The sequence below is a fragment of the Microtus pennsylvanicus genome, chromosome 17, assembly GCF_037038515.1.
Source record: "Microtus pennsylvanicus isolate mMicPen1 chromosome 17, mMicPen1.hap1, whole genome shotgun sequence".
In the NCBI taxonomy this organism is placed as follows: domain Eukaryota; kingdom Metazoa; phylum Chordata; class Mammalia; order Rodentia; family Cricetidae; genus Microtus; species Microtus pennsylvanicus.
In genome coordinates, this window is record NC_134595.1 from 46,439,180 (window position 1) to 46,458,163 (window position 18,984).

The 18,984-nt window shown below is 43.2% G+C and overlaps 1 protein-coding gene across 1 annotated transcript in view; it reads right to left on the reverse strand.

Annotated features, from left to right (window-relative positions):
• The window catches only part of Dner (delta/notch like EGF repeat containing), a 280,000-nt gene that overhangs the window by 80,784 nt on the left and 180,232 nt on the right, over positions 1–18,984 (reverse strand). The window contains exon 6 of the mRNA XM_075951627.1: positions 15,740–15,893. Within this exon, the coding sequence (XP_075807742.1) occupies positions 15,740–15,893 (154 nt within the window). The remainder of the gene's footprint in view (positions 1–15,739; positions 15,894–18,984) is intronic.

An 18,984-nucleotide genomic window follows, 5' to 3' on the forward strand; every position in this document is an offset into this window, starting at 1 on the left:
TTATCTTAACTAGCTGCTTCCACAGCCTCCCCCAAGTGGGTAATCAACCAACAATGGTGGAAAATATATGTAAAGGCACAGAGCTATGCAAAACAGGTGTGATTGTTACGTCCTGTAAAATGCAGGGCAATGGAAAGCTTCACTGGTTTCCAGCAAAACATCTACAGAAACAGACAAGGGTTGGCGAGTGTGAAAACTCCTCTCCTGAAGCAGTGGACAGGGATCCTTCTGACTACAGGGCCATAAGCACTATGGGCAGCCTTCCAGATTACTGACACAGCCTTGTGACACCTTTCCTGTCTTCTAGGCACAGGCATCACTGTCTCTCAAGACTCCAGCTACCGTTCCCCAGACTATCACTTTACACTGGCTATCTTTCAACCCATTATCCACATAGAATTAACCAGAGAAATAGTTGAACTACTACTATTCCTATATATAGACTCCTCCAATGTCTTCCCAAAGGGTTTGGAAGAAAACTAGTCAGTGACTAAAAAGTAAGACATGGTCTAGCCCCAGCCTTCCTCCTCTTTGTCCACCCTCCCTGATGACCACCACGCAGCAACCACTTGGCCTCATTCTGTTCTTAAACTCACCAAACAACTCAGTCTTTAGTGTCAGATTCACACTAGCCTGGGACCAGATAAAGATATAAGAAAAATGCACTATTCAAAATAAATAAATAAATAACAGACCTAGCCCTGGCCTACCCAGAGAAGGGCAGCATGAACTTAAGATTATCATCTAATAAAGACATCACTGATGAAAGTTAGAAATCAACTTTTGTAGGGATAAGTCCCGCCCCTTGGGGGGCGTGTTCGCCTCAGGCTAATGTCTGCCTATAAATTTGGTGAGTGTGCTCCCAGCCGCTGCTTCTGCTTTCCTGGTCTCTGCGGGAACGGTGGTTCTGTAAGTCTATTTCTACATTAAAGCTATAGATATACATATTTTTACAATCTGTCTGCATTCATTTACGCCGTTACAAACTTTAAGGGAGGCAGAGGAAGTAGCTAGATGAAAGTCCATTTGTAGGATCAAAATATAAGACAGCAAAGATTTAGAAATAAACCATATAACAGAGTAGAGGATCAAATAGAAAGGCAATGAAGTCTCTAGAATCATGTAAGGGGCCAAAGAGATGGCTTAATCAGAAAGGTGTTTTTCCCCCACAAGCATGAAAACCTCCATTCAGATTTCCAATATGTACATAAATCCAGGCTTGGTAGTGTGTACCCAGAAATCCTAAGGCTGGGAAAGTAGAGACAGAAGGAGCCCTAGAAATCTCTGGCCAGGAACTCTAGACAAACTGGTAAGCTCCAGATTCTGTGAGAGATGTCTCAAAAATCAGGGTGGAAGTAATTGAAGAAGATACTCAACATTGAACTCTGGCTTCCACACACAAGTGCACATGAACATACAACCCTACAAACATGTATACGTGGGTACATCACAAACACACACACACAATCCAGTCAAGCATAGAAGGAAGCTAATTAGCTTCAACCTTAGTCAGGTTTGCAAATAATATCAGAGCACTGAAGTGATGGTGTTTCTTAAAGCAAGGCCTATGAGTTGTGAAATCATGGCATTGGAAGACTGTGAGCTTAGAATCACATGTTGATGCAAAGGACCAAAAGGAAGGCATGACCTGTGTGGCTGCCCAGGTTTTGTGAATCTGCAAGCTCCAGTTTATGTCGGTCAAAAGCTGAAAACAGCTTAGAATAAATAATTATAATAAAGCTTTTCTTTTACTTGTAGGAGTTTTAACCCCAGAAAGATGTAGAAGTGTATTATGATTTGAACATCAAATGTCCTCATCAGCCCATCTGTTTGAACACTTGGTCTCTTGACAATGGTTCTGCTTGCTGTAGGAAGTAACCATCAGAATAAGACCTTGGAGTCTTTTTTATCCAAGTTCCACTTCCTGTCTGCTTTCTGTGTTGTCTTCCACCAAGATGTAAAGGGGTTAAAAGACCCATCTAAAAGCTCCTACCACTGTGCAGGTGGAAAGGTCACCTATAGCCATGCCTTCCCTCCACAACAAACTGTACCCCTCAAACTGAGAGCCAAATAAGCCCCGCCTCCCTCAAGCTGCTTCTGGTCAGGTATTTGCCGTAGCCATGAGAAAAGTAACTAAACAAACCAAACACAGAAAAAAACAGCTCTCGTTCTCCTCAATCTATGGTGTTCTGTTCAATCCCTTTGGGATTGAGTTAGGATAATCTGGCATATGGGAATGCCGAGATTACATACATCACAGCTGAAGAGGTGTGGATGGTGTCTGAGAGAACCTATCAGACATGATTCCAATCACAATGTTAAATTGGGTAATTTTTTTTAGCTAATGAATTTTAAATTGAAATATGAGGTTGTTAGATCACTTTGAGATGTTAAACAGATCTCAGAAATCGCTATTAAAATTTAATTCTCCCTGGCGAATAAACACAAAGGAAATTGAAATATGAGGTTGTTAGATCACTTTGAGATGTTAAACAGATCTCAGAAATCGCTATTAAAATTTAATTCTCCCTGGCGAATAAACACAAAGGAATAACTCCTTTCTTTTTTAATTTTTTTTTTAAAATCTGTGTGTGTGTGTGTGTGTGTGTGTGTGTGTCTGTCTATCTGTTCACACATATGCAGCAGTGAATGGGAGTACCAGAAGATAATTTGTGGGAATCAGTCCTCTCCTTTCCAACATGTGGGGCCTGAGGATGGAACCCAGGTCATTAGGCTTGATAGCAAGTGCCCTTTCCCACTAATTCATTTTGTTGTCCCACAAAAGACAATTTCTGATTGTCTTCTCTGGCACACAAACCATTCTAGAACATCTGAGATGCCAACCCAGGTGACTCTACATGGCTATTCACTTGGCCTCTGCATTCTTTTGGGGCTACTCTGCCCAGAAATCACTAGGCAGGACCCAGTGCTCTGGTCCTCCTTGACGCTTGAACAAGATGCATGTCCCTATTGGTCACCGTATCCATGTATTTATTTCTTCCGCACCTATAAGAGCCTAAGAGCGGACTTTATCCCCTGAATCCATGCTCCAGCTCTTTAAACTTGCCCTTACCTCATATGACTCTCATTTGTTCACTTCTAAGTCCATCTATCTAAAGGACACAAGTTGGTTTGCCTTTTACATGCATTCCCAACTCGGTGAGAATCAGGACTTTGTCTTATTAATCTCTAGACCCTCATAACTTAAAACATTTCCCAGCACAAATAATTGCTCAAAGAATGAACCATTCCACGTAAGGTATTTTCCTAAACTCATCGCATCTTCTAACTAAGATGTCTTCCTATTCTAAAGCAACGACACCCAGAAACCAGATGGATGAAGCATGTTTTCCACTCTTTCTCCTGATGGGCATGGAAATAAACACAAAGATGGGGGGGTTGTTTGCTTATTTGTTTTTGCCTTTTTTAAAAAAAATGGTTATCTCACAAAATATACTGCAGTAATTTGAATGAGAATGTCCCCTGTAGGCTCATACATTTGCATGATTGGTCCCCAGGTAACCTGTTAGAGGATTAGGCGGTATGGGCTTGTTGAAGGAGATATGCTCTTGTTGGAGGAGTCGTGTCCTTGTTGGAAGAGGTGGTATGTCCCTGGGGATGGGTTCATACCAGGCCCTGGGTCACTTCTTTGCCTGCTGCCTGTGGATCAGAATGTAAAGCTTTCAGCTACTGTACTGCTTCGGCACCATGTCTGCCTGCTCCTGGTCGTGATGGTAATGAACTAAACTCTGAAACTGTAAGCAAGCCCCCAGTTAAACGCTTTTTATTTAAAAATGAGAGTTACTCGGGTCACTGAGTCTCTTCACAGCACAGAACAATGACTAAGACACGCACTACAGAAAATCACCTTGCTCTTTACAAGTTGCAACCCCAATTTGGGAAATTGTGATGACAAATTATCCTGCTCAGAGGCCCCTCCCCATTCAGTCAGTCTGGAGTGAGCAGAAAATTAAGCTAGCTCACTTCTGAACTCAGTCTTGCTTCTCCAACTAAGACTTCACCCAATGGCTCCCTGCAACATGGCAAATTAACATGGCTGAAACAGAACTCATCACCTTTTTTTGCCTCAAGAGTTCAGGTTAGATTCCTCAAGTGAGTGGTTCTCAACCGGGCTGACTCTCCCCAGGGTCAACTGGAATGTCTGGTGACGCTGTTCAAAGACCAGTCCCTAGGATGCCACTGACATCTAGTGGGTACACAGTATGGCCAGACATTCTGTAAATTCAGCAGTCTCCACCACAAAGAACTACCTGGTCCAAAATGACGCCAATGCCGAGGCTTGAAAGCCTAGTCAGAGGGATGCTATCCTTCCAGACTGAAAGTTACTCTTTCCATCCCAGCTCCTCCTCCTTCCATTGCACAGAACCGGTCCTTTCTGAACTAGAGAGAGGATGTTCAAAGCACTTTGAATAATAGGAATTTTAAGCGTACCTTCAGAGACCATTTGAAAATACATGTTTGACTCTAAAAACTGCAAGTTACTAAAGAATTAGCATTGGGATGTTCAGAATAAAGTAATTGGTTCAAAATGGGCAGCTTGAAAAGACTGCCTGGGAATCACAGGGTTGCTTTTTTCTTTCCTTGCCTTTTTTTTTAAAAAAAAAAAAACAAAAAACAGGGTTACTCTGTGTAATAGTCCTGGCTCCTTGGCTGTCCTGGAACTCACAGATATCCACCTGCCTCTGCCTCCTGAGTTCTGGGATTAAAGGTGTGCACCACCACTGCCCAGCCTATCTGCTCTTCAGAAAATATTCTTGTTTAACAAAGACTAAGGAAAATAACGTGACACGGGGACACACATGGATGGCTTCAGAAATGCGTGGAACACCCAGGGACACTCTAGCCTGAGCATCAGTGCTTTTATAGGGGTGTGAGCATAAGTAATGTTAGATGAGCCATTGAGCATTTGACAGGAAATGTGCCCTGGCAGAGAGCCTGTTCACAGCAGAAATACCAGGTGCATTTAAGGAAAGCATCAGACTACAAATCCTTCACCGGGTGTCTTAGTTGGAGTTTCTATTGCTGTGAAGAGACACCATGACCACAGCAACTCTTATAAAGGACACCATTTAATGGGGTGGCTTGCCTAAAGTTCAGCGATTCTGTTCATTGTCATCATGGTGGGACACGGCAGTATGCAGGCAGACATGGTGCTAGAGAAGGAGATGAGAGCCTACAACTTGCAGGAAGTAGTCTGTGTGTTACACTGAGCAAATTTCGAGCAAAAGAGACCTCAAAGCTCACCCCCACAGTGACATACTTTTTCCAACAAGTCCACACCTACTCCACCAACGCCATACCTCCTAGTAGTGCTACTCCGTTTGGGGGGGCATTTTCTTTCAAATTACCACCAGGTGTTAACAGACTACATGGTATTTAATATATCTTTGGAAAATTTGATTTTATAGTATTTTATATTTTGTTATATAATGCATCTTAAAATTTAGTGGCATATGGAAAAAGAATGACTTCTCCCATTCAGTGTTAGAAGGACTGAGACAAAACTAGAGTTAAACAGTATCTTTTGACTTCTGACAATATAACAAAATCTACCTTCCCTACCCACCTGTCATCTTAACTGCACTACCTGACCCTTCAAATAGAAATCTATCAGAGGTCAAGGATGAATCACATGCATGTAAGAAGAGTTCCCTAAATGAGCCAGACTATTTCAAAAGCAATTTATCAGCTATATCTGATAAAAAAAAATCTTATATATCTGATATAAAACATTTCCCACCCTTCCCAGCACAATTGTTTGTATGTAAGACGTTTATTGCATAATTCTTCTACTGAAACGAAAAGCATTCCCCTCGCTGCTTTAGCTCGGGGAGGGAGAATCTAATTGTTTCTTTGGAGCTCTGTCCTGAAAGCTTCCACAGTGGGAATCAAAGTGAGAGCTATTTTTAGTGCCGCCAGCCTTTCTATAATCTAGCCTGCGCAGTGGAGCGAAGCTGTTGGCCTTGAACGGAAAGCCTCATGCCACCAAGAGAGCTCACCAGCTCAGATCTTGCCCTCTGGGATCTGAGCAGCTGGTGCCAGAGCCTCAGCCATGGCAGCCGAGATGACATGCGGCACCTAATACCACACACTGAACAATAGGTAGATAGCAGGAATCTGGGTGCCATCGAGCTATTCCATCCTGGTGCGTGAAATCTCAATGTGGGAAGGCAGAAATTATTCAGGAAGAGAGAGAAAGATGGGCGGGCAGGAGAAAAACCAAACATTTCTGGGTAAATGTAAACCTAAGTTAAAAACCAAAGGGAAAGAAAGAAAGATATAGATGGCTCACGAAAGGCAAACTAGTAACATAAAAGTAAAATGGGAATGTGTGATATGAATAAAAGCATAAAAGAAAGCTTGGCATTCATCAGAAATGAAAGAAATCTTAGTCTCAAGGTTTAAAAGAAAGCAAATACACCCAATACCCAGGTATGCAGGAAGTACAGAGAGCAGAAAGGATATGGTTAGGGAAACCAAAGGTTCACGGTGGTAAGCTGAGTAGACTCATCCAAGTCTTGATAACATTCATGCCCACCATGGTCAAAATGAGGATAAAGATGCATAGGTCTCAGGTCATTGAGTGATGATGTGGGAGTGTCATATCAATCTGTTGCTTTCATTGGGTAATTAATAAAGAAACTGCTTGGCCTGATAGATTAGAACATAGGTGGGTGGAGTAAACAGAACAGAATGCTGGGAGGAAGAGGAAGTGAGCTCACACTCCATAGCTCTCCTCTCTGAGGCAGATGCGATGAAGCTCCGACCCAAGATGGACGTAGGCTAGAACCTCCCTAGTAAGTCACCACCTAGTGGTGCTACACACATTAATAGAAATGGGACAAGCAGTGTTTATATGAATACAGTGTTTGTGTTGTTATTTTGCGGCATAAGCTAGCCAGGGGGCTGGGAGCTGGGTGGCAGGAACGCAGCCCGCAGCTCCTTTTACAGAGTGAGAGCAACTCTAAGCAGCAGATACAATGTCTATCAAACGTACCTTTAAATCTGCAGCAGCTTGCACTGTGCCTAGGTACTAGTGTATTTCTGTGCTTTGTGAATGAAGGAAGACTCTGCTCGTTGACCTAGATTTTCCATATCCGGCTGGTCCTCAGTTTGTATTTTCTTCCTTGCCTTCATTTCAGTTTTCAATTCTTGAACTGTTTCCATTACCTGTTTGATCGTTTTATCTTGGTTTCCCAGGGTATCATGTACATATTTACTCATTTCTTCAAACTTTTTGTTATACTTCTCATCCATTTCTATAAGGGCATTTTTTACATGTTGTTTAAGGGACTCTACTGCGTTCATAAAGTCAATTTTTTCCACTTCTTCTGAATGAAGGAAGGGTTTGTGGATTTCAAGAGTGCAGTGGATTTTCAATGTGCCTAGCTATCATCATTTGAGTTCCAGTTCTTCACAGGCAACTTAAAACAGTGGCTCTTGAAGTGTGACCAGCCTTAACATCACCTGGGAACATCTGGCCAGTGAGCATGAGCATCCTTTCTTTCTTTGCCAAGGCAGAAAACACAGGCAGGCCCAGAGACCTAAGCCTAAGGAACCATTTAGAGATGACTCAGCTGGTAAACCACTTGCTGAACAAGTATGAAGAGTTCAGATTCTCCAGGACCCATAAATCCAGGTGAGGTGGTACGTATCTATAATCCTATGTTCCTGCTGTGAGACGGGATGTGGAAATGGGAGAATTTCCAGGAGCTCAAGAGTGAACAAGTCATGTATGCACAGTTGCTAACACAAAAACACTCTGCCTCAAACAAGGTGGAAGATGATGCTGACACCTGAGATGTCCTCTGATCTCTACACATCCATGACAAATACATGTACACACACATGCACACACAAAGACACATACAACACTCTCAAAACATAAATATAAAAATTAAAAAACAAAAGGAATTCTTCTAGGTTACTTTGACATGATGTATCTACTGAAGAGGAAAGTGACCAGCAAACATTCTTTTAATATAAAATATTAATGTTGTTCATTTAAAATTTGTACATATAATTCAGATTATTAAAGGGAAAAATAAAAAACAAAGCATAACAGGTCCCCAGACCTTGGCACAAATGATGCCATGGTAGAAGTGCCATTCAGGTCTTGGAACCCAGGGCATAGGCAGCAACACCTACCAAAGGAGAGCGAAGACCTAATCCACCAAAGTCCATAGATCTGGGAAAGTCCCTAAATGTACTAACCTTGCTTCTTAGCTTCTTAAGTTCTGTGTTGACAGAGGTTTCTGTCTTGCCCAGTCCCGCAGTCCCAAAGAAATACACAGGCCTACGTTAATTATAAACTGATTGGCCTATTAGCTCAAGCTTCTTAACTGACTCTTATATCTTAAATTAGTCCACAATTCTTGTCTGTGTTAGCCGTGTGACTTGGTACCTTTTATCAATGAGACATTCTCATCTTGCTTCCTCTGCATCTGGGTGATGACTGCAGACTGAGCCTTTCCTCTTCCCAGAATTCTCCTATTTTGGTCACCCTGCCTATACTTCTTGCCCGGCTACAGGCCAATCAGCATTTTACTAATCTTTATAGGGTACAAGATCATTGACTTGCAGCACTTCTGCTTCTGTCTAACTGTTCTTAGTGATGTGTGTCAACCCAAGATGTGCTTTGGGTTTGTTTCTTGTTTTTTTTATTTATGTCTAAAAGCCCACCCTCAGGAAGACTTGGAACTGCATGTAGATCCTGAACACCGGTGTAGTCACTGGCCAGCTAGCAAAGGGTTTCTACACAGAAAGAACCTATGTCTGAGTTGTAGCACGAATAATAAAAAAAACCCAGAGACAGACATTGGCGTTCAAGCTGAAGATCAGAAAAGCAAAGTGGTTAGCCACTGGAACTTTCCTCTTCCTCAGACCAAAATGGCGCTCTCCTGCCTTAGGAGAGGAGAGAGAACGTCCTGAGAATTGCCCATGGACCAGTACGGGAACCACAGAGAAATGAAGTCCAAGTTCTGACTGAAGGAAGCAGTGGCAGAGCTCTGTTCAGAGCTATAGGCTTTGCTTCAGACTTGGCAACAGATGTGGCAGCTGGTACTTTCGAATGCCGACTGCATACCAGGCACATACCTTTCTGAGCATGCCACGGGTATCCTCTGAACTGTGGCCATTGACTACCAACCTTCAACCCTACTTTAGATAGAGACATAGTGCGAACAAAGCTTTATTTCCCCAAGGTCATGAAAACAACATCACCTGGGCCCTGGGTCTGCCCTTCTCAGTCTAGGGCATCTCTTGAGCCCCAGGCCTGGGCTTCCCAAGTATCACCAGCAATAGCGAACAAAGCAAGATGGAATGCAGGGAGGCAGAGGCTTCTCCCCATTGCTCAGGCAGCAGATGACAGCAGCTTGAATCGTGGGCGTAGTGGTGGAAAAAGAAGAAAGAGTCAGATAGGGAATCATCGTAAATAAGGTGAATTGGTGAGTGTCCAGGGATAAATGATAGAAAGGCAGAACCATCAAGGTCCAGCATCCAGCCTGAGCAATGAGGGAGACAGCGGTGGCAGCCGCGAGCAGATGAATCAATGCCAAGTCCAATAATGCTGCCAGAGCCGAGGTGAGAGGCCAGACTGGAAGGGGGGTCTGGAAGTCATCCTTGTGGTGACAGCTTCAAATGAGAAATTGCTAGCAAAGGCCCAGGAGAATGGCTAAAACAAAAAAGGGGGGATCTTGTGAGAACTCAGGAGAACAGAAGCAGAACAGCTCTGCAAAGTACACAAAAATGCTTCTAAAGAGATGAGCACTGCGGACAGAGTGAAGACGAAGGAGAGATCACTGATGGTTGACCTTGGAGAAGCAGTTCCATGATGTGATGTGAGCAAGCAGGTGATTTCATTTAGGAAATCACCAAGTGGATCAATGTGTACCAGTGACAGGAGAGAGGGGAGGAGAAAGGACGAAGACAGGGAATTAGAGATCAAGAGAAAGTAGAGGAAGATAGGATGAGAGAAGCTGAACATAGAGAAGCAGGATGGTTTGCAGCATTCTTAACAGTGTAAGGGGGCAGGTTTCAGACAGAGAACTGGGAGCCTAGCAGATAAGCAGCAGGAACGATGAAGAGGGGCATGGGATACAGTAGAGAAGAGGAAAGGAACCAAAATGAAAGATGAGGTGGTGCAGAAAGACTTGAAAGGAACACAGAAGTATTTTCCACAATAGCCTGCAGCCATAAGGGCAGGAGTGGATGACCAAAACATGGTGTGTCTACTCAGGAGAAATCACTGAGTATGAAGGAGATATCACTGATGGTTGACCTTGGAGAAGCAGCTCCATGATGTGATGTGAGCAATCAGGTGATTTCATTCAGGTGAGTTATGAAGAAAGTGGTACTCATCTACATCATGTCGTGGATGAGCCCTGGAAGCATTGTACTCAATGGAAAAAGCTGCTTATAAACAATAGCAATCATATAACTGAATTCATAAGAGATGTCTAGAGTAGGCAAATCTATGAGGGAGAAAGTTGCCTAAGGCTAGAGGTTGGGGGAGTGGTTAAATCAGTTAATGAATGCCTATTTTGAGGTGATGAAACATCCTAAAACTTATTGTAATGATAATTACCCTGTGGAAGCCCAAAAATGTGAACCTAGTTTTACCTTGTCTAATGGTCAGAGAGTTTAAAAGTTGCTAAAAAATTGTTAACAACAACCAGGGCTACACAGCCTGACCCAGGATGTAGTTACTTGGTTCTTTTGACATTAAGGTGGCCCATACAGGTAGATCCACTCCACCCTGACAAATGGTCAGGATATGCAGGCATAATTCTGCTCCTTCTTTTGTATTAGGAGGTTATCTGGGGAGTGGCTGCCTTAAAGATACTTGGTCTAGTTGTGGGTTCACTGCCTAAACAACAGAATGCTAAAGACTTGATGTCTCAAAGTGTTGAAGCAATTAATTGAGTTCTCCTTTGTATCATGTTAAAGAAGTCTTTTGTTGCCTCCCCCCCCTTTTGTATTGGGTATAAAAGTGTATGGAAGTATATAAAAGTGGGTGATTTCAGTGTTCACTGGAACTCCTTCCCAATACTATCCTATGTTTCTGTTTTATTATTTTTACTCACGTCTTTGTATTCTTTACTTACTTTTTGGATCCCCATGCACCTACCCTGTCAAGTAATATATTTGTCGAGGCTGGTCCCCAACATTACCCAATCCTGAACATACTTTAAAAAACAACCTCTATTATATATTTCAATAGTATATGAATGGTATCTCACTCAATAAGCTGATACCATTTAAAAATTGAAGGCATCTACAATTTCTCACTACAATCATATTTTCTATTTAACTTGCCAGAAAGTATCATCAGCTCTACCCTCAAATAATTTTCAGGCAAAGCCTCTCACCAGGTCTACAGGTAGCAGGCCAGCTGTGTTCATGGCCCAGACAAGCTGCCTGGATGGCCAATAGTCTCCTTGCCATCTTCTTAGGGTACCTTCTGGTGTTCATTCTTTCCTCAGTTCCAGACTGATCTTTCCAAGAGGGGCATCACATCGCCCCCTGCAGTTGGCCAAAAAAGGCTTCCATCATCTCTGGGATACGATCCTTGCCTGTCCCTGTGAGCTGGCGCATCTGTCTGACTCTCTTTTGCCTGTCCCTGTGAGCTGGCGCATCTGTCTGACTCTCTTTTGCCTGTCCCTGTGAGCTGGCACATCTGTCTGACTCTCTCATGCTCTCCACTCCTGTTTCATGTACACCCCATGCAAGTTCCTGCTTGGGACCTTTTGTGCTGTCTTAGTCCACTCAGGCTGCTGAAGCAATGTGTCTGACTCTGGGGAACCAGTAAACGCCAACTGGTAGAGCTGGTAGAGCTAGAGGCTGCTGGTAGAGCTAGAGGCTAAAAAAAAAAAAAAAAAAAAAAAAAACAAGGTACCAGCAGATTTGGTATCTAGTCCAGGTCCTCTTCATAAACGATGCTTTCTATTGTCCTCACATGGCAGAAAGGAAGGCAGGGCCTCTTCTATAAGAACAGCAACTCTACTCATGAGTGTTTCATGCCTGTGACCCATCACCTCCAAGGTTCACCTTCCAATACCATCTTCTTGGTGGTTCCATTTCAACGTAACAGCTTTGAGAACACAGACACTGAAGCCATAGCCTATGAGTAGATCTAACATTTTTCTTCCCACTGATATTTACACTGTCCACAAGCTCATTTCATTGGGGTCTCTTATCACAATCGCAGAAAGGCATTCCCTGTGGTAGACATACCTTACCCTGTCTCTTTGCTTTACCTCTCCATTAACCCCCTCACACCCTGTTTCTTTCTGTTGACCACATACATGTACACACATGCACAAATATACATGTATGCACACATACAGACACCACAGTACACACATGCATGCATGTGGTTTAGCCATCTCCACCTCTAAACTGTGACCTCTGTGTGTACAAGGACTCGAGCACTTGTATTCACACAACTCAGAGAAAACCTGGCATGTAATAAGCATTTGATAAATAATTATTGAATGAATGAATGAATAAATGACCTTTGACTCATCCTTTATTTTAAAGATAAAGAAACCTGCCAGGGCTTTAAGGAAGGTTGGGAGTGGGTCACATAACCAGTAAATCAGAAAAGTCAGCTTCTAGCTGGTGCCATCTCTGGTCCTGAGAAGAGACAACGCCCCTGGGGGTGATGCATTCGTACTGACAAGAACAACAAGTACCTTCTATTATGCACAGAGTGAATGAAAAACTTAAGAGTCACTGGTATGCTGACAGAAGCTCCCCAGCTCAGAGACGAGCACAGAGTGATGGAGCTGCGTCTGTTTTTCCCATCTACCCTGGAATCTCGAATGTGTCCTTCAGTCTCCAGATTTCACACAAATAGAGGAATGGTCTGAATCCCCTCGAGCCTAAAACACCAAAACAGCCCACCTGTAAGCACAGTGCCACAGTCCACTTACACACTTGGACTGTGCGTGAGGACTCACAGTAGATGCTGGGACCAACCCCGCAGGCACTGACCCTCTGGTCACCAATGTGGCTACACGTGCCTCAGCAATGATGAGTTCTTAAAAATAGTCTAAAATCACCGATTAGTCAGAAGAATGTGGCGCTTGGAGGCATTATGGAAATCCTCTGCAAAATACTAATAAAATTTTGGCAGTGGCAGTTGTGAATTCGCATCACAGCTATTCTTTTCAGAAAAGGGAAAAGAAATGGCTCCTTTGAGGAAAAATTATATTATTGATGTTAGAAGGCTTTAATAAAATAATCCTGGCTCAAACAGTTAAATTTTATTTTAGTCATATATTTCCTGTGTGTTACCAAAGACCGGGCTTGACATGACGGAGAGTCATGTGTGTTCCTCCCCAAACCCAGGCAGGCTCAAGACCCAAAGAGAGCTAATTTTATCAGTTCAAATCAGAAGGCCCACATGGGGACCAGGCAATGGGAGATTACCAAGAACTTAGACAAAGCCTGATTTAATTCCTTTCAAATTCAGGACCTCCTGTTAGAGTCTCCTGCAGCATTTGAGGTCTTGGATAATCTTCTTTCTGAAATATTGCCAGTTTCAAGAGAAATAGCTACTCCACTTGGTGATAACATCTTCCTTGTAATACAAATCTTAACAATGAGCCAGAGATCATCCTACATTATTCAGAAGTGTACATGACTTTTCTGTAAGTCATGATTTGCTTACAAGACATTGTTTTAAAAACCCAATGAAAACTAAACAAAGACAAGAGTTTGTTGCTGAATCAAGTCAAATTCTAATCCACTATATTCATAATCTCTATATTGCCCATGAATCAAAAAAAAAAATCTGGCTGACTGTACAAAGCCTGCATAAAACCCAGCGAGGCAGAATTCCGCGCAGATGGGCGAGGACACTCCCTGAATGATGGAGCTGTTGGCAGTTGGTAGTGGCTGGAGAGGGAGAACTATTCTCTTCATGGAGGGTCTGGCCACTGGCAGGTCCCTGCTCCCGTGTGGATGGTCCCGCATGTGCGCACACATGGGCAGCACCAACTGGAGTAGTGGGAGATTTCACAGAGCCATTGTATCTGCCATGAATTCAGAGTGATGGCATCTGGGCTTTGGACAAGTCAGAGATGCTATCTGATGTTTCTGGAGCCGCTTTTCCCTAAAAGGGTTCACAGGCTGCGCATAACTTAGTCCCCAGAGAGACCTGGTAAACCAGGAAGTCTGAGAATTGCTTAGGTAGTGGTTCCTTCAGACAACTCCTAGATCAGATAAGAGGTTTTGGTATGCTGGAACTGACTTGCTGAAAGTGCCTTTTGTATAACAACAAAGAGGCTCCAGCTAAGCTGCTAGGCCTTCAGTTCCCCAACAGCTGACCTCCCCGCCGCTAGCAAAGGCTGCAATACATCCTGCAGGGCCGCTCTTTCTTCTACCAACACTGTCAAACCAGACGCACTCAACTATTTATTTAAAAATCATAAAAGGATATGAAAAGTTGAGAGGGGCATGTGGAGAGAGATCCTGGGGAAGTTGGGGGGGGGACTAAATGGAAGATAGATACAATCCTATTTCATTACATGCATATATGAAATTCTCAAAAAGAAAACAAAACTTTAAATAGTGTGTGTATGTGTGTATGTGTTACTCAGTAGCTGTTTTAAAATCCCACTAAACAAAGCAAGCTTCCATGGGATGAGTTTCCCACAGGTGGACAGCTTCAAGCAGGTAACACATCTCCGCAAAGAGCCTCAAAGCATCAAGAGCCTGGAAGCAAGGAAATCATTCCTTTCATGTTGAAACCTGTTTAATCTCTGAGTAACGTGCAATGACACCTACATGTAAACATGATCTCCCTTGGAAATTTGGGGGTGGGAGGCAAGATATGCTATTCAGAAAATCGTGCAACTGCCTTATTAAAAATCAAGACATTAAAACAGCTTACAGCCATTGATGAGAACGGTACTACGAAATAGCTTTTATTTTAGTAGAAGAAATAAAATATGATCAGAAACAAGAACACAGTATCTTAAATAAGGAAGGAAATGTATTAACTATAAAAGCAAAGTCTATCTACCGCAGCCCAAGAACAAAGGACTCAAACAACCACGCAATCATGACCCCAAGTAAGGCCTTCCTCTTGAGCTCTCCCTTCTGGCATGTATATTACAGCGAGGAAAACCAAACTGTTTCAGGAGGTAAAACAGAGGCTACTTGGACGTAAAAACAGTGTAGAAATAGAAGGTAAGGGTCACCTAGGATAACATGTAGAGGACTGGCTGGAAGACAGGAAGATGACCTGTGAAGACCTGGGGCCACTGAGTTCAATTTGGGGGTGCCTGAACTTAAAGTAGCCTGGAACATTCAAACGGAGAGGCATTCAGATGAGTGGGTTGGAGAAGAAGCTAACTCAGACATACAAATGTAGGAGGGCATAATGGCTCAAGGAGTGACCCACCTCAAGACAAGACTCGTGCAATTGTTTTCTGAAACATACGGTCTGCTACTTGACTAAGAATATCATTTTCCTGAACAGGAAAAAAAAAACCTGATAGACTGCATCCTATCATCTGAAAGCAAGCTAAGGGGTGTGTTTGGCCCGTGTGCACTTCCTTCTTCCAGTCCTTAAGTATATGCAGATTGAGAAGTTCAAATGAGAACCTTTTGTCCAGCAGCTGAACAAGGTATTGTTTGCCCGCCCATAATTCATGTGTGGACACTCTCCAGAGAGACATCCGCTGGCTACTGGCTAAGTGAACCTTACCAGGAAGGCAAAGGCAAGTGAAATTGCTTCCATCCTGCTTCTCATTTGCATCAACACAGCTCGCCTCATTCTGGCAGGGTTTCCTCTGGCAGGCATCAAATTCTTCACAGAATGTGCCAATGTACTGGTCCTCGCAGGTGCAGGAAAACGTTGCCTAAGACACAAAAATAGAGCATGTAATACCTGAATACAATACTCTAAAACACATGCTTTGGATGACATTGGAGGTTCCAAGGTCCCGTGTCCTTTTATAAAAATATCAGTGCTGAGTGATTTTATCACCCAGCTTTATGTCATAATCCAGGTAAATTGCATTATGTGAAAAATAGTATGTGGCTGTTTGCAGTTTAATTTTTGAGCATTCATTTTTATAGCTTATTCATATTTATCCCAACCACTCTCAATCTTCCGAAAATAGAAATAGAAAGAACAACTTGTTTTAAACTGAAAATGAAGTTTCGCTGACCCATAGGAATGGCAGCTTTGCCATAGTATACAATCTTCAGTCATACGAATTAGGTACCATGCCAACCATCAGAATCCTCAGCATGGATGATGCTTGCAACCCAATGCTACCAAATGGCCTACTTGGCCCATCTTTCCAGTGCACCAAGCAGACTCACTGAGTCACTTTATAAATTGATCTCAAACAGTCCTTGGGAGCAAGGTAACATATAAAGAATCCGATTCAAGAAGAATTACATTTCATTGTTATAATCACATGACCTTAATACAGTACAATTCAAACATCAGACTCAAAGAAATGACTTTAGCTTGAAGCTTTATTTTTGAAGTAGCTGAAAAGCCCAAACCAAACTGGACATCCCTAAGTCCCTATTTCTGAAAATGTCATGCCCTTTAGACAGGGCCCAGAGGACCAGAACTGGGTCGACTTGAAAGCCTCCTCCCTGAGGACCAGCTTTCATGGTGCCAGAGATGCCACACAAGCTTGCCAAGAAGGGAGGCACCCAACAGTCCCAGTCACAGTTGTGATGCCTATAACCCACGACAACCACCCGCATGGCACAGCAGCCCTAAGGGGACACTAGAGGCATGTGTACATCCACACTGACCAACAGCTCTCTAATTCATTAGGACTGTTCAACGAGAGGGAATCATGTTTGGTACTAGAAACCTCACCAGCCACCTAAGGAAGTCACAGATCTTGCAGGAGAACCTACAATCCCCGTGTTACTAAACCAGCATAATCCCTAACTATATCCTAAATATTTATCATTATAGCCTCAGGTAAGTATATTTCTCACCCCTCACCAAGGACACTTCTCTTTGCAACAAACAGAAACCATTACAGAAAACTGCAACCATTAATGTGTGGAGGTGCAGCACCCAATAACTACAAATATATCTACAATATGACTCTTGAATGGAAGGCTCAGGGATCATTACAGAAAAAAGAATGGGAAGATTATGAGAGCCAGAGGAATAGGAAATTTGCTGTGAGATTGTGTCTCCTAGAAATGTCAGAGAAGCTACACCCATGAAGTGCCATCAACATGACTTCCTAAAGATGATCTGGATAAGGATGACACCAATGGACATACTAATGTAAAAGGAGGAATGCTCATCAGGCTTCAACCAAGACAATTGAGGAATGCTGGGAGTTTGAGCAATCTCCTTCCCAGGGAAGAGCATACAACTGTGGCCTGTGGCTCCCCAATAGCGAATGATTGGCCCTGAAAACATGCATACAAGAAACTTTATACAGAAGTTGTGTTTTTATATATAAGGGAGAGAAAGAGAGAAAGTGTGTGTGTGTGTGTGTGTGTGTGTGTGTGTGTGTGTGTGTGTGTGTAACGACAATTAAAGAAAAGAAAGCCATAAAGGGGTGGGGATACAAAAGGGTTTAGGAGGGCTTAGGGGTGGAGAGGGAAGGGAAATGGAGACTGCACCTCCCTGCAGGGCTGAGTAAAGTGCAGATCTGACTCCAACATGCAAAACAGTATAGATCATGATAAAGTCAGGGGAGGCAAGAGAAGACGACTAGTGAACACCGAGGCAGAAAGCATGGAAGAGGCAGAGTTAATGGATGTCTCCAGTGAAACTGTTGTTCTTTTGGACACAGCAGGACTGTTGCACACACAAGCTCACAGCAGTTGTGACTGTGTGCACAAGACAGGCACAAATCAAGTCAGCCAAAATCTTTGCCTGGATGGAGGAGACGCCCATGAAGTCCCACCCTTAACTGAGGAGCTGTTGGCAGCTGATGGCTGCTCGGGGGAGGAAGAGGTTTCTTCAAGGGTAAGACCCTGGAAAAGCTCCAGGAGGGGCTTCTACACCTGTGTGCACACAGACAGCATTAAGCAGGCTGCATGTTTTTAAAAAACAGAGAGCGGATTAAGTTGGGAGAGAAAAACAGTAGGGAGAAACTGGAGGAGAGAAGGGTTGATTGATAAAAATGTAATATATGCCATGTATGAAATTATCAAATAATGAAAAATTAAGTTTGCCTTTATAATATGGAGATTTGCTGGCACTAAAGTCCTCAGGTCTGTAAGGATGGTAGTGCCTGTAAAAAAGTCGAAAAAAATTACCAAGAGTAATGAGTTTAAGATATGTATGACTACTGTCTTCTAGAGTAGCAACGTAGAAGACTACGTAGCCCTCAAAACTTACCCAGAGTTCAATTCATCTGTATTTGCCTTCCTATTACATCATGTTCTGCCTTTATTACAGTCAATGAATAAAGCTACTTAGTTAAAATACTTTTTTTAAAAAAATCAAAAAAAGCACATTTCTTAGCTCTCTCCTCAAGTCCTGAACCTGGATAGGTACTCTTGGGGAGGGGCAAAGAGATGAGGGTAGGCAGAGTGTCAGTGAGCTGCAAGTGCACAGGTGTGCAAGTGAGTGTGCAAGGGTACGCATGTACATGTGGAGGCCACACCTTGGGGAGAGGACCTGTGGAGGCTATACCTTGGGAAAGGTGAGGATCTGTGGAGGCCCTACCTTGGGGGTAGCTTCTCAGGCCCCGTCCATTACTTCAAACCACAGGATCTTTCATTGGCCTGGAACTGACCAAAAAGGTGAGGCTGACTTCCCGACAAGCCCCAGGGTTCTGCCTGTCTCCACTTTCCCAGCACTGGGATCACAGACCACCATGCCTTTGGGTTCTGGGGATCAGATTCAGGTCTTCCTACTGGCATTCGCTCTAGTGACTATGCCATCCCACAGCCCTGTGATAGGCATTCTACCATCACTGTTCCAAAGCCCTGCCTACAATCGCTGCA